The sequence below is a fragment of the Sceloporus occidentalis genome, unplaced genomic scaffold (genome assembly GCF_023333645.1).
Source record: "Sceloporus occidentalis isolate IW3139 unplaced genomic scaffold, rSceOcc1.0.p SCAF_214, whole genome shotgun sequence".
NCBI lineage: Eukaryota > Metazoa > Chordata > Lepidosauria > Squamata > Phrynosomatidae > Sceloporus > Sceloporus occidentalis.
The window spans coordinates 577,736-601,778 of NW_028317194.1; the positions used below are offsets into that span (position 1 = coordinate 577,736).

The window sequence follows — 24,043 nt, forward strand, 5'->3', positions numbered from 1 at the left end:
ATTTATTTTCACAGCTTTGCGCATGCTGAAACCCTAATTCCACCTAATAAGTGATATTTTTTTCCCTCGATTTGTGACTAAAGCATATTTATGAAGCATTCTGACTTATCAATCAGGACATCTGTATATTTGAAGTATTTGACAACACGATGTCTATTCGTTAAATTACCAAAAATTATAATCTGTTCCAAGCCCCTTGCTTTTTCTAAATTGAATATTAATGACCTGGGAGTAACTGTATAAGGTTACAAATTCATCGTAAGAAGAATGTTTCTTGCAGAGCGATTTAATTAAATAAGGAGAAATATCAGGGGAGGTTCAACGTTGATAAATGTAAAGTAGTGCACTTGGGTACTAAAAACAAGCCAATTAGGAGTTGAATTGGGGTAAATTGGATATAAACAAGGCGTTTGGGTAATAGTTTTCTTTTGACTCGATCCCCTGGGCCCCTTTGGAGTATTGAATTACTCGAGTACTCGATGCCGTGAAGGTTTTTAAGGATTAATGATAAGGTGGGGGTCGCTGGCCGGACCTACAAAAAAATATGCTCTCTATTTAAGGAAAGTGCATATTATTTGATTATGTAGAATATCAGTCCTAGACGAGGGGGGCTGTTAATCGAGTTTAATGTTATATTCACCTAATTTTTTGCAGACACATAAATAAGTCATTTTCATATCGTCTATGCAAACAGCTCCTGGGCCCCTTGACAATACACTCTGGCGGGCGCTGGAATTCTTCTCTGCCTCCTTTAGAGGTAGAAATTGTTAAATAAGGATGACTTTTTTCCCCCTGTTTAATAATGACATCTTTGTATCTGAGGCAGACTGCAGGGAAGACACCGTCTAGTGAGACTTTATACATGTCCTCGTGTGCGCTGCGGCTAGACTTTATTAAACCCGTTCGGCTGCTTCAATAAAGCGCCACTCATAAAACTGTCCGTTCCAGCTGTTTTCACACAGAAACAAATCCCTGACAGGGTGATCTGTACAAAGTTTTGCGACAAAGCGATGATAAAACCGAGTAAAAAATCCTGACTTGGTCACCATCTCCTTCTTCCCCTTCATCTGTAAGCCCTCTTAGGTTAAGGGGGGGGGGGGGAATCTTCAAAAATGATGTAAAAACTGTTAGAATTCCTTTTCTTATTGTCTAAGGGGATGATTTGCACGTGAATTAAAAACTCTTAAACCGTTTTAGCCTCTCCCAGGTTTAGAGGATTAAGCAGGATTTACAGGCGCTCATTTTCTTTTTTTTTTTTTCATGGGAAAAAAATGAAGATTAAAAGGTACTCCGATTCTCTTGTTCTTTAACATGGGCCGGTAAAGCAGTTTCTAAAGAGATATTATTACGGTTTATAGGGTTCCGGCAAACTCTACGGAAGTTGATATATTGGGTCTTGAGGTTTTGGCGTCAAGCTCTCAACTGGAACTAAACATAAAAAGAAGAGGATACCGAAGAGTGGTGATGGAAATCTCATGGTCTATGCGAGTTTCACAATGGTTCGGGGACTAGACGGCAAGGGCAGACGACGATCCTTTCCACCAAAGAGGTCCAGACATGCTTAGCCAATGGGAATCTGAGAAGGACCGTGGTGGTATCACAGACTCGTCAACCCAGCGGCCAACTGAGAAGACGAGACCTGCAGAAAGGTTTAGGAGACCTCCACACCAACCTTGATACACCTTTAAAATGAGGTCCAAGTGTCTCCCCATAATATGGGTCAGGAATCCCATCCACGTCCTTCATGCATGAGTTAAGCATTCATCCTACTCTTAGACTTTCTCTAAACTCCTAACCCAACATGGCAGCTGTTACACGAGAGACGAGCGGAGTTTGACAGAAAATGAAATTCTTGATGGAAGCTGCGATGGGAGCCGAGAAAGAGGAAAAACAAGTGTAGACAAGGAAAAGACGCATGGTGGAACATATTCCCGAATTTCATAATCATCTTCAAAATCGAGAGCATTGCTCAACTCAGCCCAGGTGTCTTCTGTCTGAGAATGGGCTGAATCGGGAGCTGCGCAGTACCTTACGGCATTAAAAACAAGAGGAGAGTATTACGAGGCCATTTACAGATAAATACATGGTGATGGCCAAAAAGAACCGCTTGGCCCGTCTCATCTGGCCTTTATGAATCACGTTTTTACATATTAATAAGTTAGGAAAGCTTTATGCGTATCCAGACTTCCACTGGAAGTCTATTCCACGTATCTACTAAGTCTTCTGTAAAGTTCTATGTGCTTCCTGTAGTTTTATGTGCTAAAGCCTTTATTTGTGACACATAAATGAGAGCTAGGAAGTCTCAGAAGATGCAATGTGTCTAGCTTGCTACTTTTGAAGTTCATCTAATATCTACTGAACGGAGCCCTCGCCCTGTTGAGTCTTGGCCTCAAAATGCCACTAAGAAGTCCATCAGAACTCTGCAGGGCTCCCTACTGTATTCCACCGGCGCTGGGGAGGAAGGAGGCCAAGGGTTTGCAGGCTGAAAGTTGTAGAATATTTAAGAGTCAGAGGGGTGAAACGCGATGCTCAGAGATTTTAAGGGTTCAGAATCTGGAAAAAAAAACAAACAAAAAAAACATACATGCAATATATATATATATATATATAAAATATATAAAATTCCTCTATCATTATCAATTAGCTCAGAGCCCTGCTTTTGTGTTATAGCGATGACACGGAAAGCCGCCGCCGCCTGCGCCGCATCAAATCAGTATCAATCACAGAGGCTGAAAAGCGTTGGAAACTCTCGTCCAATCAGTAACGCGATAGGATTTTAAGCATCCTCGGAGCCGTGCGCAGGACCTCCGAGACATCTGACTTAAACCAGCCAGCGAGATGATAAAATGAGTCGCTCTAATCCTCGAGAAACACGCCGGCCGCAGCGAGAGGTTTTGCTGATGTCGATTTTCCTTCATCTCTGCCAAAATCGGAATCACAGTCTGCACCGTTTCCCCGTACCTCCCGATGTCACCTTCCCCGTGTTTAGGAAAGAGACGCCTGGTTAAACAGTCTCCGTTGGCCAGTTCCTTGGTCGTTAAACCGCGTTACCGCCGTACGTAATCAGGGGGGGTCCATGTAGAGGTAGACAGGTCTGGGCTTCCCAGAAACCAAGGAAAATATCCTTAAATTAGATTAGTAACTGCGTAAACTGATAGGTAATCCTCGGAGCCGGCACTGAAACCGCTCTATTCCCGCAATATAGAATTTTCCTTTTTATTGAAGGTTTTCCAGTTTTTTATGGCAGCGTACAGACATTAAGCAAGAAAAAAGCCCTATGAGGCGGTGGGGTCAGTACCGGCGACGTCACAAGGCGCTTCCTGGTGCAGAGCCGCAGGACATGGCGGTAACCAACGCTAAGCGGCCAGGCCAGAATCCGCCACCGGTTCCACCGCTATATGCGTGGTTCATCTTAAATCAGCCATGTCCCATAAATTACCTGTTCTATGTTCATTGAATTTAATAAAAATCAGCAGAAAAATTCCTAGAAAGTAATTTTTTTTTTTAAATTAAAAAAATATATGTCTTCTGTTATTTGTTCCTGAGCGCCACTGAAATTCGTGGAAATATCCGGCACGCTAATCCCTGGAATCCTTTTTGATTTCACTTTTAATATAAAACTTGTCTTAAGAGTTTGTTCCAGCTAATTAAATTCTAAATGGGGCAGATATAATGATCCCGGGTTTAATAAAGAGCAGAGCGGTGACCCCCGGAGGCGGACCTAAATCGCAGAGCTTCTTCTCTGGTCTGGGGGTGGAATTTGTTTATTTAAGTTAATTTCAGTTAAATTGGGTTTAACATTTTAAACGTACCATGCAGTGAAAGTCTGGCATGTTTCCAGAGACTCTGTTTTGAAAGCTACAGGAAGTTGTTGCAAGACCTCACAGGAAGTGCAGCGTCCGTAGGAAAAGCCATTCCCCCATTGGTAAAGAAAATATTTGTGTAACTTTCATACTGTTACAAATCGTTCCCCAATATAGTGCATCGACTGTATGCTCTCTTTAAATACTTTTTTTAAACAATAAGAAGCAAAGAGGGAAAAGCTTGGGGTGCGGGGATACACGCTTACCTCCGGAAGGATAGCTTTGAATACCGGCGCATCCATTAATGTGATCTGGCTCTGAAAGGCAAAAGAAAAAAAAGACTCCTTCTGTGAAATCTACAAAAATAACAACTTTAAAAAAACATTGCACGCTTGAAAGACTATAAAGAGAACAATGAAAGTCCCAAGTTCTACAAGCCTCTTGTTTAGCGTGGACTCCAATGAAACATGCCACCCAAATTGGGGACTGGTATAAGTACAGGAGATTGGGGAGTCCCACTAACCCCCCCACACCCCCACAGAATACCGCAGCAGGGCATAATGGGACTGGATTGGGAAAAGGTGTTCCTGGCCATTATGCTAACGGAATTCTGGAAGGAGTGAACCAGAACCTCGGGGCTTCAGTAGAACAGAAGAAAAATGTCGATCGATACAAAAGTAAATAATAAAAACTTACAGCAAACTCCTCAGGAGTCACTTTCAACACATCGAACACCACGGCATCGTAGCTCTTATTGGCGTATTCAGAGCTCTGCCCGTCCACAGAGTCTGAGCTACTGCTTTCCTGAAAGTCAAGAAGGAGACATCAGACGGTGGGTTCAACACCGACATGTCAGCACTCAACATTAGAAGGCATCTCCACCACCCTCAACAACCCAATGTTCTCCCAAAGGGGTTCTGCACCTAGAATAAGGACCATCATTCAACAGGTTTATAAATCTGAGGATCTACAGATGGAGAAGGATCATGTTAAGCACTTTCAATGGATACAATTGGACGAGGACCGGAGCTGTATCGGAATTCTGGCTCACACACCTAGAACCTGTTTTTTGGGGGATTATGAAGGCTAAACTACCAGGATATTGTGGGGTGGTGCTTTGTTCAACTGCACCTGTGAAAAAGTGGCGTTATTGGTTACCAAGGTAGGAGAAGCTGATCTTACGCAGACTTTATAAATTCTTGAGAACGTTCTCAAATTAATGCGCGGCAAAAATAAAAAAAGTCTCTAGCAGACGGATTCCGAAAATGTTAAACATTAAAGAGTCCCTCAATTAAAAGAATTCCCTCAATACTGGAATTCTGAAGACATCCAAATGTTAATCTTCGCACATAAATTACGAGACATGTTGGCATTCCGATAGCGCTGGATCCTTCGTGACAAACTGAATAGAGCTTTAGAAACCGGCTTAAATTATGCGCTGTGTATTAAATTGGTTTAACCTGGGCTCCCATGGGCCGACATTGCGAAAGAACTTTGCGTGAGTCAACATTCCATCTGTATAAGCGGTTCTTCTTACGCTCGCCATGTTTAACACAAGGCGACTTGCCAAATCTTATGAAATACACATTAAAAAAAATGGATTCCCACGTCAATATTTCCAATATGGCGGCGTCTGCATCAGCAGCCTTCCTGGAATTTACATTAAAGGAAGAGTTTAAATAGCCGCGCAACATCAAGATGGACGGCTTGTAGAATGAAGCCTCTGTCAGCCAATCCCAAGATAGGGGGGGGGGGGGGGAAGACATTAAATTTAATGTTTAGGATAAAAAAAGCTGTCTTCGGGTAGGAAGAGTGAATCTCTGTGTGCGTTTACACACGAGGGCGGCACCGTGAAGCGACACATTGTATTGAGACGTCATGCGGCGACCGGCAAATTGCACTTTCCCGTACAGTCATTTTCTCCAGTTTAAAAATACGTCAATAGGACATTCATTGAGCTCGGGTTTTTTCCCCCCCCCAATAGCCTGAGGTTTATCTGAGGCAGCGGCTCAAGTACACCTTACCTGCATTTCAAGAGCACGTCATTCCCGTCTCCTGAATTCTAAAGGAAAGAACGCGGACGCCCATGAAAGAGCAGGGAAATATAATATAATAGATATATATATATATATATACACATACACACACACACACATACATAAAATATGTAATATATATATAAGAGAAAATATAAATTTATTACATCAAATCAGGTTTTCCTTGCCCTATCTTGGCTTTCTTAAAGCAACAGTAGCTTTTTTAAAAAAAATTGTTGGTATCCATTCACCGTTCAAAATGTTCCCCTGGTGCCGTTTCTTTATTGTTTTCAGAAATCTGTTAATAGGGGATTATTACAGAAAAATAAAAATGAAGAACAAGTATAAACAATAATTCAAATAATAAATAACACATTCATATACCATGTATATATATCAATATTACATTATATAATATATATGTAAAAATTCTTAAAAATGTAATATTGATGTACATTATTTTTTTATTTGATTTATTGTTAATATTTGTTCATTTTTATTTTTCTGTAATAATTTTATAGACGAGACCAACGACTGATTAAGGTTTGAGTCTTCGCGGCAAGAAAAACGGGTGACTAGACGGGGGGGCCGAATGAGGCCGATCTGCTGGGAAATCCTAGTTTTTTGGGGGTTTTTTAGGTTTACGACTAGGGCTGAAACAACGAATCGATAAAATCGATAATAATCGATAACGGAAATCGTTGTCGACGATTTCCGTTATCGATTAATCGAGTGATCGATTCGTTGTTGGAGCACTCGGCTCCTTTTACTTACCTCCGCGAGCGTTCCCCGCTTCCGCTACACGCGCTGCACTCTCCGCCTTCTTCTAGTTGCGAGTGGCTCCGTTCGCACAGAGCGGTTCGCTCTGTGCGAGTGGCTCTGTTCGCACAGAGCGGTTCGCTCTGTGCGAGTGGCTCCGTTCGCACAGAGCGGTTCGCTCTGTGCGAGTGGCTCCTTTCGCACAGAGCGATGTGCGAACGGAGCCACTGGCACAGAGCGATTCGCAGGGGTGGGGGTGGGGTTTCAGGGGATGCAGGGCAGAGTGGGGGTGGGGGGGCAGGCCAGGGTAGGAGACTGAGTGCAGGGCAGAGTGGGGGTGGGGATGCAGGGCAGGGGGTGGGGATGCAGGGCAGGAGACTGGGTGCAGGGCAGAGTGGGGGTGGGGGTGCAGAGTTGGAGACTGGGTGCAGGGGCACAGTGCCAGGGCTGGGTGCAAAGTGCCAGGGCTGGGTGCAAAGTGCTGGGTGCAAAGTGCCAGGGCTGGGGCAAAGTGCTGAGTGCTGGGTGCAAAGTGCCAGGGCTGGGTGCAAAGTGCCGGGTGCAAAGTGCCGGGTGCAAAGTGCCAGGGCTGGGTGCAAAGTGCTGGGTGCAAAGTGCTGGGTGCAAAGTGCCAGGGCTGGGGCAAAGTGCCAGGGCTGGGGCAAAGTGCTGGGTGCAAAGTGCCAGGGCTGGGTGCAAAGTGCCGGGTGCAAAGTGCTGGGTGCAAAGTGCCAGGGGTGGGGCAAAGTGCTGGGTGCAAAGTGCCAGGGCTGGGTGCAAAGTGCCGGGTGCAAAGTTTCTTGAACAGTAATAGTCCACCTCTTTTCAGAATGTTTGGGGTTATTTTGTTTCATAAATATTGTGTTTGGGTTCTTGTACTTTGAAAATATTGTTTTTTATTACATCATAACAAAATAAGAATGTTAATGTAAATTTTAAGTTGTTTTTTAACATCCAGTTCATTAAATTATTTTAAATAAACAAAAAATTTGCATATTGTTTTTTTTTATCCGATTAATAGAAAAAATAATCGGCCAACTAATCGATTATTAAAATAATCGTTAGTTGCAGCCCTATTTACGACTAATGATTACGCTTTTAATTTTCCCTGCCGGGTTTGCTTGTCTGCTTCTTGCTAACATCTAAGGAGGTATTACTGCCCATTAATGCCAACAGTTGGCCCAGATCTCCGAGGAACACTTTGTTTCTCTCGTGGATCCCAACGAACATTCATTCCGAGCGCAGCTGTGCTGAACAAAACGTTATTTAAATAAAAGTAACATATTGTTTACAAGAACGAAGGAATCTCAGGCATAAGATTAGACGGTATTCCTTCTAGCACAAGCTGAGAAACTTCTGTTCTGGATAACTTCACAGAGTTTTTCCAAATTAGGGGCCTTTTGATCCAGTAGCTCAAATATCGAGAAGGTCCTAGTCGGCCATTAAGAGGAGAAAACGTTCTCTCTGGACTTCTCGCCCTTTTATTGTCGAATAAAGAAGGATAAAGCAGGGGTTTTAGAAGCAGTAAAGCATCCCTCTATTTACATAGACTCCAAAGACAAGCGTGTTCATTGGTTAGATGCATGCGTTGAGATTTACGGTTCTGCAAGTGTACGCGGCCGGCCGGAAACAATGTTACAGAGTAATGCGTACACCTATGGGTGCCAAGAGGGCAGGTAATACCAAGCGGCCCTTATCTGCCCCTCAGAAACTCACATACACACTAGCATACATATTTACACACACACTCATGCTAACACACATACTGACACTAACACTTACACATTCATGCTAACACACATACACACACACACCCTTACCCTCTCTCTCACTCTCTCCTTCCTCCCCTCATCCCTTAAACATGGGCGCAATTGCCTCCATACCCCATCCTTGGGCCAGCCCACCCCTGTGCGGAACCCTTTATGTACAAAAGGGGTGCTCAGTACATCCTATGTTGGTAAAAGTAAATATACAAATATACAGAAATACTGAGCGGATTAAAGCCAGTGGCGTTCGGGATATTATTATTATTCAGAGCTCCGGGAGAATGGCGGCTGTAAATCATTTTTAGTTTTGCGTTTCCCTTGGCACCTTCGGACTCGCCGGAGGCCAAAATAAGCTTGTTACCGATGTTTGCCCTCGGCGGCTCAGAGCGTCTCGGCGTACCTCTGCAGAGGTGACCGTCACCCCGGCCATCAGCTCATTCCTCTTATACATACTCCCCCCGGGGGACGACGGGAGATTACAGAGACCTCAGGCGCTGACGGACCATGACAGACGGAGATTACCTGCAGGATGAAATAAAAAATAAAAAGAGGCTGTTAGTGGCGCAGACACAGGAGTTTTTCAACGGGGGGCCCCAGATCGGCCCCCGTCTAGTCGCCCGTTTCTCCTGCTGTAAAGACTCAAACCTTAATCAGTCGTTGGTCTCGTCTTAGATTCAGGAGCCGTATGTCTATCCCATGCATGTTTAATACCCTCACTGTATTACCCTCTACCACCTCTGCCGGGAGGCTGCTCCCCTTATCTACTACCTTCTCGGTAAAGTTCCCTACAGCTAAATGGAAAAACGGCCGTAGCAGCTCAGCAGAGCTGTCAGCTTACATGCCAACGGTTTCTATTCTTGGTCGTTCCTTCTTTCCACCAAAACTGTTCCAAGTGTTGTCAGTTGAGTATCAGATACTCCACTGGGAAAGAAAATGTACGGGGCTCCCATCAGGCACATAGAGGGTTAATGGGACTTAATTATAGACCCCGATGTAACAATGAGAAACACATGAATACATCAAACATAGCGGATTCCCAGCCGGGGTCTGCGCAGCGTATGGAGCCTTCCAGACACTAACCATTCCCCCAGCATGTATGACCGCCTGCGACCCCGTGGCCTCCGACAAACGTATAGAATTTAACTTAAAAAATAAAAAAATAAGGCGCTCGGATCTACAGCTGGTAATGTATTTAGTAATGTAAGGAACTTTTACTTTACTGAGAGGGTGCTAGATAAGTTGAACAGCTTCCCAGCAGAGGTGGTAGAGGCTAATATTAATTATAGGTGCCTATTGGGTAAATGGCCTCAAATTGTGTTTTTTAATAACTTAAATCTCGTCAGTGTGAATTTCATGGTATAACCGGCAAACGGCGGGCATGCAGACCGGGCGCGGCTGTTTACCCCCCCTTCGGAAATCAAGATTTATATCTAAAAACGCAAAACGTGGGGGACGAGACCAGAACGGGTAACATAGTTGCCAAAAGTCATGGTTTTATCAAGGCAGTCCTGAATGTGACCGGTTTCTGGAAGATGCGCTGGCATGCACAAAAAGGGGCGGTACTAGGGTATTTAAATGGACATGACATGATGTCACCACCCACCTATCACGACGCTCCTACATTTTTAAAAGCCGGTAAGCCTTTGTTTTGCTCATCCGGGGGTCGCCCAAGGTGCGAAAACGCAACAAAACAAATAAAAATAAACTTATTGCGCCAGAAGTTACTCAATTCTCCAAAACAATAGAAGATCATGTGACCAGGAGACCCGCAGACCTGCTGAGCCGAGCGAGTCACATGACCCCCCCGACCGTCATCCCGCCAGTCTTCTGACACCAATAAATGAATCCCATACGGAGGGTCCATCACCCTGCGCGGAGCACCAGATACGAATTAAACAGCTCGACGCATTGTGGAACCGAGAGAAGATGAAAAGGAGGAAAAAAAATATTTGCCAGCAGATCGGCCCCCGGCGCCCCCCGTCTAGTCGCCCGTTTCTCCTGCTGTAAAGACTCAAACCTTAGTCAGTCATTGGTCATTCGTCCGTCTATAAAGTGACCCGCGCCTGATGGAAACCTTTCGGGGTTTTTTTTCCAGTAATTTGGAAAACACCTTGATGGGGAAACTAAAAAAAGGTCTAAACTGGCAATTTTGTGAACTGTGACAATTCTGGGTGCAATTAAACCAAAAACAAGGCAATGGAAATCCTGGTGGTGTCCCTTTAAGGCTAGAGCAGCATTTGGCATCGCGCATGGATGCCAAACGAGAACAGGTGCAACTTTATCAGCTACTGTTTTTAGAAAGTTCCCCCTCCCAGCCCTAAAACCGGCCATGAGACAGCTGTCTCTCTGCCCCCCCATGGCGTCAAATACCCCTCCTAACAGCATCGAGGTACATTTAAAGGCAAATCCCCCCAATTCCACCTACCCCACTTCTAAGAGCGCCTCGGGATTTCCGGAGCCCATTTCTCCCATATTTGCCGTGATTTTTATTAATGTCTAATTTCATTTTTCCTGCCGTTATTTCGGTAAAGTTTAATAAAACCAACAAGGCTTTATCTTACTGCATCCCACTATAATCCAAATACATCATAACCTAGAAAGCCCCTTTTAACCCATTTCTGTCCCCGAAGTTATAAAGTTGCTCGTGCTCGGCTTTTCCATTAAATGACATTCAGCTAATGATACTCTGTGTTATTCTACCTGGGGGAACGAACGCACAGAAACCGGTGGGAACGGCGCTATCCGAACGTCTGTTTATCGTACTGTTTCACAATAGCACCATCTAGTGGTCATACAGGGTAATAACATGCAGTGATTTTTGTGGGGGGGGGGGATATGCGTGCGAGACGGATATGTGGTGCAGAAAGGGCTAGTCCAGCACTCACCCATGACGTGATTTGGCAAGTAATCGTAAATCTTTATACTGGAAAGCGATGAGGCATCTGTAAGGGTCTCGAGCGGCCGTCAGGGTGATCTGGAAAACAGGATCAGTTTGTGTTTCAGTCTCTTAAATTCACTAAGAAACAAACTACCCCCAGCACAGCGCGGCTGTGTAATTACCTACAAATATATATATATATCCTACTATAAAGACTCAAACCTTAATCAGTCGTTGGTCTCGTCTTAGATTCAGGAGCCGTATGTCTATCCCATGCATGTTCAACACCCTTACTGTATTACCCTCTACCACCTCTGCTGGGCGGCTGTTCCACTTATCTACCATCCTCTCAGTAAAATAAAACTTCCTTCCAGCCTCTGACCCTCTAGTGTTAGATTCCGGCCTCTTGTTGTAACTTTTCTCCTCCTTTGAAATAAATTCCCTCCTGTCCTTTATTAAATCCATTTATGTATTTAAATGTGTGTCTCTCTCTCACTCTCTCTCTCTCTCTCATATCCCTTCTCTCTCTCTCTTCTCTCCTATCCCTTCTCTCTCTCTCTCTCTCTCTCTTCTCTCCTATCCCTTCTCTCTCTCTCCTCTCCTATCCCTTCTCTCTCTCTCTCTCTCTCCTCTCCTATCCCTTATCTCTCTCTTCTCTCCTATCCCTCTCTCTCTCTCTCTCTCTCTTCTCTCCTATCCCTTCTCTCTCTCTCTCTCTCTCTCTCTCATCTCCTATCCCTTCTCTCTCTCTCTCTCTCTCTTCTCTCCTATCCCTTCTCTCGTATCCCTTCTCTCCTATCCCTTCTCTCCTATCCCTTCTCTCTCTCTTCTCTATGTGTGTAGCTATACATTTATTCCTGGTAAATTGCTACAATCCATTTGGGACAAGGGGGGGGGGGCTGTCTAATTCTGCAGTAGATCTCAGCAGGTTAGGTGAGGATATTATTCTTTCAAGTGACTCGAGAACCCGAAGCCTTAGAAGTATCTGGAAGCTCCATGACAACCTCAAGACCGACAACACAAGGTTTGCAGGTAAGAAGCGCTTTCTGTTGTTAAGCAAACTTTCCCGACACCCAAGAGCCAGCAGACGGCTTTCTAATCGTCGGCACTAAACATAAAGACGGATCTCTGCTTTCTGTTGGGCTTCGGGACACGGAGCGCGGACTACGAAGACCCTTTTGCAGAAGGCACGGCCAGATCTCTGCAGAAGGTTCTAATCTGGAACATCAAGGAACCCAGAAACTCCTCCAAAAGGTAAAACAAAGAGGTTTGTTCAATAATCTATAGATTTCAACTCATCTACAAAACCATAATTGTGAAGATTTAATCTCTTTGAGCTTCTCCTGTACCATTTTATTATTAATGAATAAACTCAAAAACCTCCAATCCGGATGATTTAATAATCGTCTATCCTAACTCTATGGCCCTACACCCGTATTATGCTCTGGTGAGCCACAGACGCAGCTACACACTTGTCTTCTCTGGTCCCTACGCAAATAAGTTGTATTAATTATTATTATATTATCTTTCTTATTGGTAAGCCAACTTGCAGAGTCTCCGACCTCTCACAGCTTCATAATAGTAAAATAACACTTAATTATAACATTTTATGGATACAATCTCATTGCTTTCAAGTTGTCAAAAACCCAGTTACAAGCACAATGAGTAATGTACATGTCGGCCGGCTGCAGTTCTACCCTCCACCTGCAGGGGGTGGCAGCGCGCTGACAATTTTAACAGGAGGCAGAAATAAATGGGATTATTTGTTTCAGTTCCACAAACATACACCAGGGGGCGCCCATAGCAGTCAGAGATCAGTTAATGGAAGTTAACCGAGGAACTGCTGGGTGTTTCAATAATGTCATGGGTGGAAAAAAAACTGAATTTAAAAGCCACAAAGACATCACAAAATAAAGTTATTTGGGATTCGTGAGATTTATCCAGACCCTATTCTCTTCAACCCTCTACAGGAAGAATATGGCAAATCCCCCGAGGGATTCCGGTGCCCACGTGGTGAAGATACAGCAGGTATACTGGGCGAGAGACACGGCTGAAGATGGTATGGTCCAGCAGGGCGCTACCTGCGTGGCTAAAGTGCAAGAGCAAGTCGAGTATCACGACACGGACACGTATGACCTCGCCATCCACGGTGCGTGGCTGAGTAAGATCGGGGGAGATTGGAGGCTGATTGTGGACCAGAGTGGGCAGCAGAAGACACCTTTTACTGACCAAACCAACCGGAACCGCCCTCTCAACGGGAATTCGGAAATTAACGGAAAATCAGGCAAGAAAGTAGATTTGATGGAAAGAAAACAACCAAGACGGGACCTCGAGACGCAACGCAGCCAAGGAACTTCCAAGACAGACGGCAGCAACGTCTCGGCAGGTGGAGACATCAAGGCGAGAAACTCGCTGACCTGCTACGAGCTGCTGGACGAAAAGGAGATCGTTGAGTATCTGTCGAGGGTTTTAGGTCACGACAGAGAGTTTGATGTAACAACGGTGAGGGACTTTTTAGAAACTGCCGGAATCCGACATTACGAAGGTTTCCTCGACACGAGGCAGGTGACCTACAAGCTGGGGGACCTGTACACCATCGTCTTAACCACCGACCCGGCTACCTCCAGAAAGGTGGCGACAGTGTCTCTGGAAGTCGAAATCGAGAAGGTTACGGAAGGGTTTCAAAGACTGGAACGGCTGGCAAGTGATCTTAATCTTCAACTAAAAAACAAGTGATTTATCACTAAAAACACGACTGACGGACCCCGAGAAAAAAAATGAGATGAATAATTGGGCCAATCCAATATTTATTGATACATTGAAAAATTAACACTCAATATTTTTTACTTAACAAGTCGAATGCCTGATTTATTTTTGGACAACAAAGACAAGGATTTACCAAGACTTTTTTGTGTGAATTTGTGGCCTTTGGCAGCTATTAAATATAATAGAGTGGGGAATCTACAAGAAGAATAATGGGGTTTATTTATAAAGCCGTTTCCTGCTGTTTTCTATACACACGATTGGGGCTTTTAGGGCTGTAGAACCCTGTGATACCCTCATACCCAGCAAACATTCTGACCTCCTAGAAAAGAGGGGGCATCAGGGGAGGGGAGCACATGGAAGGAGGGGGGCACTGTAGAGGAAAGAGGGGCATCAGGGGAGAAGGGGGGTCATTGTAGAGGAAAGAGGGGCGTGAGGGGAAGGAAAGAGGTACACATGAGAAGAAAGAGGGGCATCCGAGCAGAAAAGGGAGGCACAGAGAGGACAGAGGGACAGAGATGAAGAAAGAAGGGCATCAAGGAAAGAAAGAGGGGCACAGGGTTTTGGGAGAAAGACTGATCAAACTTGGCAGGTATGTTTTTTCCCTCGTGTATTACATATATTTGCACGTAAACATGTTTCCTGTACAAACACCGGTAGACACACTGATAAGCACCAATCCCCAGACCTTTTAAACAAGTTTTTGTTGTCAGACATGTTCCGCCCCACAGATCTCGGTGTAAACAGAACCCTCCTTCTTCAAGATGACTTAAGGATAAGATCCTTTCACCGGTCAAAGACAGAAACTACGATGGCCATGACCTCATAGTAACAATGTTACCAGGAAGGACACGCCAACTGTGCCCACTGGCTCCGCCCGCATTTTAACTCCACACGGAAACGGTTTAAATGAGAAAAGAGTTACGAGTCCAGGAGAAAAAAATAAATAACTAAATTCATGCAGGACACCGAGAAATACCCCTTAAGAGTTAAAGAGGAAGGGGTTAAAGGAAGCATCAGAAATACTATTTTAACGCAATTCAGTTAGATGTGAGTTCTTTTTATTTTTTCCCAGGCTTTTATTACCTAAAAAACTAATTTTCTGGCTTCTACAGCATCAACCTATCAGAGCCTGCGTACGTGTCACATGACATTTGAGCATTCCCGGAAAATGAATGAATGAGAACAACCTTTATGTGATTAAAGTAGTATTTCTGGGAAGGGTTTGGGGCATCCACCAGCGCGAGGGATGTATTTGGAATACGGCATCCGGCTGTAAAAGAGTTAAATTCAGCAGAGTCGGTGGAACTGCAGTCTGTAAAGTGAGGCGTGGAAGGTGTTAAAGGTCGGCTCTCGCTGCGCTGCGGGTATCCCAGGGAGAAGGTTTTATAGCCGTTATAAGTAAGCAGAGCCGCACACACTGGAGCCATTTACCTCTCGCCTGCCATTAAAGATGGGGGAGGAAAAAAGATTTAAAGTCTGGGATATTAGCCCCGCAGATTTCTGGCGTATTTCTAAATATTTCCGAAAACCTACCACATCGTTTAACGGACCCGGAGCCAGCAGGGAAATAGAGTTTCTTTATATGTTGTCTTGTAAGGATAAAAAAAGTGGAACAGCCTCCTGAATCTAAAACGAGACCAACGACTGGTTAAGAAAGAACGAGCCAGATGGGGTTAATCTGCAGGCAGGTTCTATATTTCTATGAAACATGAGAGATGGCGGATAGAGTAGATGGATGGAAGTCATCCCTTTATTCTCTGTCTGTTCCCCATTCATTTAACTTTCATTAGTAAATGCTGAGGATCTTAACGGTTCGTTAATTAAATGGAAATGTCATTTTACTGGAGTTGTCCATCATGACCTGATTCACATAGTTATTCCTCCCCAATAATTTGCCATTTGTGGTGGAAGCTATGACCTGGCGGAGGAGGAGAAGAAAATAGGTGAAAACAAGACAAACAGGGGTAACGGTTATGCAATCAGGCTCAAGACGGACACCTTAAAGAGTAAAATAGTCTCTAATCACATGATAAATATATAAAATTATAGACAAAAAAACTCAATTTACTTTAAAAAGAATAATTCCAGATTTTTTCCCTCTTCTTTCTTTCCATTCTGAGAATAATCTCTCTTTAGTCTGGACGGTAGCCGGACTCTGAAATCCCCCGTGATTGTCTTAACTCGGGATTACAATGAAAATCTAATCATCGACGCGGAAAAAACGACGCAGCCGCCGGATTCCGACAGAGCGAACAAAACAAGCAGTCCTTCCAGACCTGGGTAACCTCGGAGCGGACGCACGTCGCACACACCCGACGGATACATTCCTCGCGGGTCCTAAAGTCATTTAACAGAAAACGCGTTGGGCAGCGAGTTTCGCCTTTTCATTCCACCACCCGTAACACTGAGTGTTGACTCAACCTTCAGGTTTAATGAGTCGGAGAACGCTAATAAAGTCACAAACAAAAAGCTCTGCAAAATATAAGTGGCACTTCGCCTTTAATAGAGTCAAGACGCGATACCCAACGCAATGTTAGCTTCCTGAATTAAGACACATCATTCAGACGATACAATGTTACAATAACAGCCTCCGACAACCCAAACCTAAGGTCTTATCGACTACATGTGTCACCGCAAGGTATATATTTATATATATATATATGTAAAAGGTTGCGGATGTCTTTGGAAATTGCAGTCGCACACGTTCACCACTAGATGGCAGTGAAGCAGAATCAATGAAATTTACAAAGTTCGTTAGAATTTGCACTTTTTGCACATTTGGATTCGTACAAATTCTAACGAACTTTGTAAATTTCATTAATTCGTACGCATGTATGAAGGGGGAGGAAGCCTCAACAAAATGAACCAAAGTGAAGGAGAAAGCTCCGTCTCAGACAACCGCTACAGCGTCTCTGCTTCCCCCGTCTGTCTGCATTCTTCTCTCCTCGAAGAAAGTGAGAGTGATCAAGAAAAAAAAAAAAAAACACCAATGTTTTCTGAACCAAATGGGAAGTAAATGAAATTAGTCGAACACCGAATGGACCAAAGTTGAAGAAAAAAAAAATAGCCGTTTTTTGGCCCTCGTGCTCCCGCCTAATGTGTAGGGATAGACGATCGCATGGTGCTCATTGTGAATATGAGACTATGCCCCGAGTCATGTGTTATTTATAACAGTGCAGGTAGCAAGAGAGGCGCCGATGTTATCTATCAACCTTATCAGCCACCATCATTGCCTACGGTCAGCGAGCAAACCACCCTCATTGCTAAAGTTCCATACATTCCTCCATACCTCAAATTATCCACATGCCGCTGACACGGACCTAAATCTATGCAGAAATGTTACTTATGCACCAAAAGACACAAAAGGTTCACCGATCAGAGGGCTTCTTTATAATGTATTTTCTGTGAGCGCGGCTGTGAGACCCTCTCCTGCTGGGTTCCCAGTCCACGCTTCCAGCCGGGTTCTCACCGTATAGAAGTCTTTTTAGGTCACTAAATAAAAACTTCTCTGCAGGATCTCACGTCTGAAACGTCAGGCAAGCTAAGTCGATGAGCGAAACCCGGATGACCAGCCGCGAAAAACTCTCCAGGAAGCAAATCTGCTAAACCAGTTTGACCAGAACACGATCCTTGTCTTCTCCAAACCGGTGCCGTCTAACAAGTCACATTCCGCACCGCAGAACTAGAACTGGGATATCCCTTTAAGTAAAACGCGTGTCCGTTACGCATGGATCTCAATGCCCGCTACTCAAACCTTAATCAGTCGTTGGTCTCGTTTTAGATTCAGGAGCCGTATGTCTATCCCATGCATGTTTAATACCCTCACTGTATTACCCTCTACCACTTCTACTGGGAGGCTGTTCCACTTATCTATCACCCTTGCAGTAAAGTAAAACCTTCTGTTCCATCTAAGCCTCTGTAAGGGCGGTGGAGAAAAAGGGAGAAGACTTCAGGACAGGAACTAGATCAGATAATGCTGGCTCTGCCACAGACTGCCACCGATCTCAGCCGTAATCAACGTGTAAACCAAGTGTTTTCAAAACAATTAAGCCGATTGGCAAACAGTAACACGCAAACCGTAGCTCAACTGTCTAGTACCAAGACGTGAACTTTGCTACAGGTCATACATCACACAGGACTCCGCGTGTCCTGGTACAAACCCTGACACTTATCGCAAACGGTCTGATAAAACCGGCCACGCCGCGTCTACAGGGCGACCCACACCTTCTGCTCCGTCAAACGAAACGTCTTAAAAGTAACATAAAAACTACATTTAAATAAATACGCATTCCAGGTGTAAATAACCACTAGTCAAGGATTGGGTGACGACCGGTATTAGGGCCATTACAGCGAGTCCCTACATAGAATCTCCACGACAGAGATGAAGGGGTTAATATTCCTAGGGTCTCTTTCACAAAGTTCCGGGATGGCAGAAAACTTGGAAATACTGCCATTGCTGGGAACAGACGGGATTTGCCCCCCGAGGCGCTAGATACGGCAGCTGATCCCACGGTCGTCCTGCCCAGTTATACCCCTTTCCTCAACCACCTGCATCCACTTACCCCGAGACATAGTTACACGGGGTGAAATAATAATCACAGTCAACCTTTCCAAGACCATGCTGACCCCGTAGAAAACCAAGAAAACCCCAAATTAGACTTTTGTCCAATATTTTGTCCAAAATCATTGACTTCAAGGCAACAAGAAAACTCATTGAGTAGAAGACACTTTGCTCCAGAAGACGGCAAAGAAGGGGTGAAAAACGGTAACTTTTATGGCTTAATTTCTCGGATGGGTCTAGAAACAAAGATCTCCGGGACGTTGACACCAAACGAATTAATGATTTTCAAAACACTCTGAAATCCAGCATAACGAGACCATTACTGGGATCTCGTGAGGATACCTTGGATGCTTTGTTCTGCTGTAAGCGCCCTTTGATGTGAGTTCTTGTCCTTCAATACCCATCCCCCTGACGCAGGCGCCACGTAACAGCTTGTTTGAGCACATTTAAGCTTAATTCATTAAAAACTGGCTAATCGGAGACTCCTAAACCCGAAGACTTTTGTGCATGTCTGGTCGTGGTCGTTGAACGGTCATCTAGTCCCAGAAATATTCTTGACATCAGATTCTGCTTCGATCTAATCCAAATTTCCCAAACTGCTTAGACCCTCTTCGATCAGCACGTACGTCTTAGTAGCTTTGGTTCTTTGGGAGGAAAAGGATGTTCTGCAGCCTCGGAGGGGGTCATTTCTGGAAAGACCATGTGGCCGCCAGTCAATGGAGGCCACGGAGCTCTGTGACTTCGACAGTATTGATGAGCTTCTAAACGCTCTAATTGTTAAACACATCTTTGTACAGCTAAGCATAACATTTTCTTCCATCGGGTCATCAGTTACAGAAACATATATGTTTATGACCGTTTCTTCTGTTGAAGATTTTATCCAAGCGCCCGAGTTGACGAGTCTTATCTCCATTGTCACTATCAGTAAATCTTTACCGAAAGCTGAACGACTTTGGCTGAAAAACTATGCTGCTTCCTTCTAGCTGTCTCGGGGAACTCTCAGCAACTAAGCAGTAGACATCCAGAAGTCCCTAAACACATGGGGACACATGGGAGCTATGCCAACATGTACCCCAAGTCCCTAATCACATGGGGACACATGGGAGCTATGCCAACATGTACCCCTGTTAGAAGGCATGTACATGCTGGTAATGCCAAAGAGATGCATCCCCCCTCCTGTTTGTGTTTCCATAATTTATACAGCGGAGGAGACACGAGCTTCTCCCGCTACCCCCTCATGTTCCCTTAGCCGAGAGCATTTTTCCAGTTGCCATGGCGACTGTAACAATAAATTTCGAGGAGGCGCTGAATAGAGACAGGCAGAGGGAGCTCATCTTTTGGCCCCTGCGGTTTTGTAAAGAGTCAGATGCAAACAATCCCAAAAGACATTTTATTTTTGGAGATTCAGAAGTTTCTAAAAATCTCCATTAAGGACGAGATTTTTTTTTTTTTAAATCATGTATGTACATAGAGCTCTCAGAGTAAAAAGAGAAGGAAACGAACTATAATTCCCACAATCCGGAGAAACGTTCACCGTTCGGGTTTAAAGAACAAACAAAAAAAATTTACAATAAAAGTTAAGATTCTTGAAAAGTGGATAAAATACGACTTTTGGGTAGTAACAAAAGGGGAAATGTAACAAACGATATCTAGAAGGGTATTAAACATGCATGGGATAGACATACGGCTCCTGAATCTAAGACGAGACCAACGACTGATTAAGGTTTGAGTCTTTACAGCAGGAGAAACGGCGACTAGACGGGGGGCCGGAAGGGGCCAATCTGCCGGCAGGTTCTGGGCTTCTATATAAAAAAAAGGAGGTTCCATGGCAGCCTCCGGTTCCGTTACCACTAACAATCTGTGATTAGACGCCTCGGAGCCGTCCGCTGTCCTGGGAAGGCACCCAGCAGAGATCAGATTTTCATTACGGGGTCTTTAAGGGGCAAATAATATAAGAGAACGGAGGAGACAGTCGCCCCACTGCCTGGAGGTTAAAATCCCAAACGTGAATCTGGAGGCAGCCAGGAGATCTGACGGGGCAGAAAGGCCAACCATCTGAAACTTGAAGGGTTTTGATTATTGTGAAGTATACCCAAAATTTTACCAAAACTTCACTTTATTTATAATATAAAAAGTAGGGTCCTTGAGAAAGTTGCATTACAGAAAAATTATATATATATATATATAAAGATGAAAAGATGGTATGCTATAAATTTTGAGGAGGAATCCCTTCAGTTTAAATAAAGTAATGAAGACAAAAAAAAAAGGCGTCTGGTTCGTGCCGAGTGATGCGAATGGGATTTCTTTTTATAATTAAACAATCATTCCTCGTTATCCGGCGCGGATTCAGCGCATCCCACAGCACAGATGTGATTATTAAATATTCTCTATGACCCATTAATGGGCATCGGTTTAACCCTTTCTTCCCTGCTGGAAATCTAAAACACTCGACCGCAGGCTGTGGACGTGGTAGCCGGCCTATAATTATCCCGGGGGACTATTGATCGGAGGTGATATTGATTATCCTTATCGATCCAATGCCTTGTAATGCACTAAATCTATCGCTGTCTGGGGCGCTTAAAATTCTTCAGCCCTTACCTGCGATATTAAAGGGTGCAAAGGATCCGTCTTATTAAAAAACGCATACAAATCCCATCATGGTCAGCCAGGCAAGTTTGAGGATGATGGGATTTGTAGTCCCTTTTAATGGACTAATCCATATTGTTTTTCTTTGTATTTACGCGCCGGTGTAATCCTGGGTATATGTGACATTAATGTGGGTTTTCTTTTACAGGGGGGACTCCATGCGTGAAAAACATTTCCACAAATCCACTAAAATATAAAAAAAAATACATACCATTTTCTTTAAATAATGGATTAGCAGCATAACCTGTATTTATGCGATTTTAACAGTTCTTTTACTTATTCTCGATGAATTAGGATAATGAGAGCTGTGCTCGGCTACCTCGGCTCTAGAGTAACTATCGCTTACATCACGGCGAGAAAATGACATTAAACCGCGGGAAGTGAGAGCGGGGGGGGGGGGGTCTGAGACAACCCGACAGCCTCATATATGTGACGGTATCTGGGGGAGAGGATGAAGTAGGCGATAGTCTCCCTTCTACTCCCTAACGGGCAGATCCTCAGGATTTTAACCCAGTCTCAGGATCTCAGGGGTGAAAGGGCAGATTCATCCCGATTGGTGTTTTTCTCCCTGCTATATCACAGCTGAAATCTCTGCTTGAAAACAGGTGACTTCATCCAGAAAATCTTTACGTCCTGATAAGCCATAGTCTCTGTTATTAGAACCACGTGGCTGCCGCCATTAGTCCTTGCGATAGAGTCTCGGTGATGAGCTATTAAAAGGTTAATAGAATGCAGAATCTTCCTAGGAGCTGCTTATGGCCATCGGTTTAGAAGAACCGGATCCGGCTGCAGAATTATCACATAAAGATGGTAAAGTTCGGACGGGGACCGTCGACTAAGCTTGCTGGACCGGACCAGTTGGGAAAAGCTCTATAAGACGCCATCCCTGGAAGCAGCGCTGCAAGAAAAGGACAACCAGCAATGCCTTCAAAGGGGTGCTGCAGCAGCAGAGGTGTCGCGTCACACGTGTCCCTGCTGATGATTATCCCAGCCGTGTGTATTTATAGCAGTAGGAGCCGGGGATAGAGTTCAGGGTGACTCCACACGCTATTATATGACAGCCCCAAGCAGCGCAGCGCGAGAATATTCCGCCCCGGCGATCAGGTTACCGGCCAGGATACCGGATGGACCCCAAATCCCACCGATTCTATAGAATTAAATCATTCATTACGGATCGGTTAGAACTCGGTACTGAATGGTGTTATATAAACACGCACAATGGGGGGGGGGCGTTCACATACGTAGCGAGCAGCTTAAATAGCACAGAACCAAAAGAAGAAAGATACAACTACGCAGGTTTCCATCTGAAGAAGAGACCTCTGAGGCCCCAAATGTTTATGTAACGTTGCATCTTTTTTTTTTTACTTTGGCCCAGTAAAAGGCATCAAAATACTCAAATTTTCCATCAGAAGACAGATTTAAAACGGAGACTATAAATGAGAAAAAAAGCCAGGACTAAAAATATATTTTTCTCCTTAAACCCTAGAGCTGTATACATTAATATAACCCTCCCAGCACTGTATACAGTAATATACCCCCCGCGCAGTACACAGTAATATAACCCCCAGCACTGTATACAGTAATATAACCCCCCAGCGCTGTATACAGTAATATAACCCCCCAGCGCTGTATACAGTAATATAACCCCCCAGCACTGTACACAGTAATATAACCCCCCAGCACTGTATACAGTAATATAACCCCCCACCATTGTATACAGTGATGAATACTGGGGGATTAAGACTGAGCCATTCTATTGCTTCCCATAGGCAGTATGATAAGGAGTCGGGGGGTTTAGTAGATCGGGGTTCAGATAACAGAGCGAGAATCATACAAACGGCTGATATGCAGCTGCCTGAAAACATTAAATTTGGGGCAAAAACTACAACTGGGGTAAAATGCCAGGAAACGTTCTGGAGGAGCTGGAGAAACCATTTAGATTTTATTACATTTATTTTTTTTTATTTAAATCCCAATCTGGAAATGTTAAATGTCGCATGCGGTTTAAACAGGAAAGGGGAACGTCGTGTAATTCATTTTGTTTTTGCTTCCAAAATAAAGCCCCTTAAGGATAATATTATTGGGGAAACGGTTTTGGTAACGTAAATATTTGGTGTTCCGGAACCTCATTGTTTAGTTCCTTCTTGGTATGGAAGCGAGCGTTACCCCCGTCTGGAAGAATACACTTAATGTAAACGTTTATGGTTCTGCTTTGCAGAGATTTTAGAAGAAAAGTAACGTTTTCAAATCTGTAAGAATATAATACGTGATTTTCATCAAAAAATGGTTTCTTTTTCTCTGAAATTCAGGCTTTAAATCCAGAATATCGAGATTTAATAAACACGTTTCAAAAAACACAAAACATATTCAGACTCTTCAGAAAGTAACAATTTGCTACAATGTTTAAAAGATTGTAAACCTGTCACACATTCTACACGAGAAAAAGGAAAACAGAGCGTTTACTTATTTTATTCACTTTAAAGGGGGGGGGGTCACAAGGATGTTCTGCCCCCGGAATTAAAGGACATCGGGGGCTGCAGACTGTGTCAGAACTCCAAACAGGGTTATAATACAGACCTCTCATCACTTAAATCAAATAGCAGCAAATTCTTATATAACCCCCCGCGCTGTATACAGTAATATAACCCCCAGCACTGTATACAGTAATATAACCCCCAGCGCTGTATACAGTAATATAACCCCCCAGCGCTGTATACAGTAATATACCCCCCCAGCGCTGTATACAGTAATATAACCCCCCGCGCTGTATACAGTAATATAACCCCCAGCGCTGTATACAGTAATATAACCCCCAGCGCTGTATACAG

At 44.1% G+C, this 24,043-nt stretch overlaps 1 protein-coding gene across 5 annotated transcripts in view; it reads right to left on the reverse strand.

The window, feature by feature from the left end:
* Positions 1-8,815, reverse strand: part of LOC149277434 (ras-specific guanine nucleotide-releasing factor RalGPS1-like) — a 103,026-nt gene extending 94,211 nt beyond the window's left edge. For all 5 annotated transcript variants that reach the window (XM_089502859.1, XM_089502858.1, XM_089502857.1 and 2 more), the window contains exons 1-3: positions 8,765-8,815; positions 4,500-4,607; positions 4,070-4,120 (exon numbers count right to left, since the gene is read on the reverse strand). In XM_089502859.1, coding sequence (XP_089358985.1) covers positions 4,070-4,120; positions 4,500-4,607; positions 8,765-8,815 — 210 coding nt within the window. The remainder of the gene's footprint in view (positions 1-4,069; positions 4,121-4,499; positions 4,608-8,764) is intronic.
* Between the last annotated feature and the right edge of the window lie 15,228 nt (positions 8,816-24,043).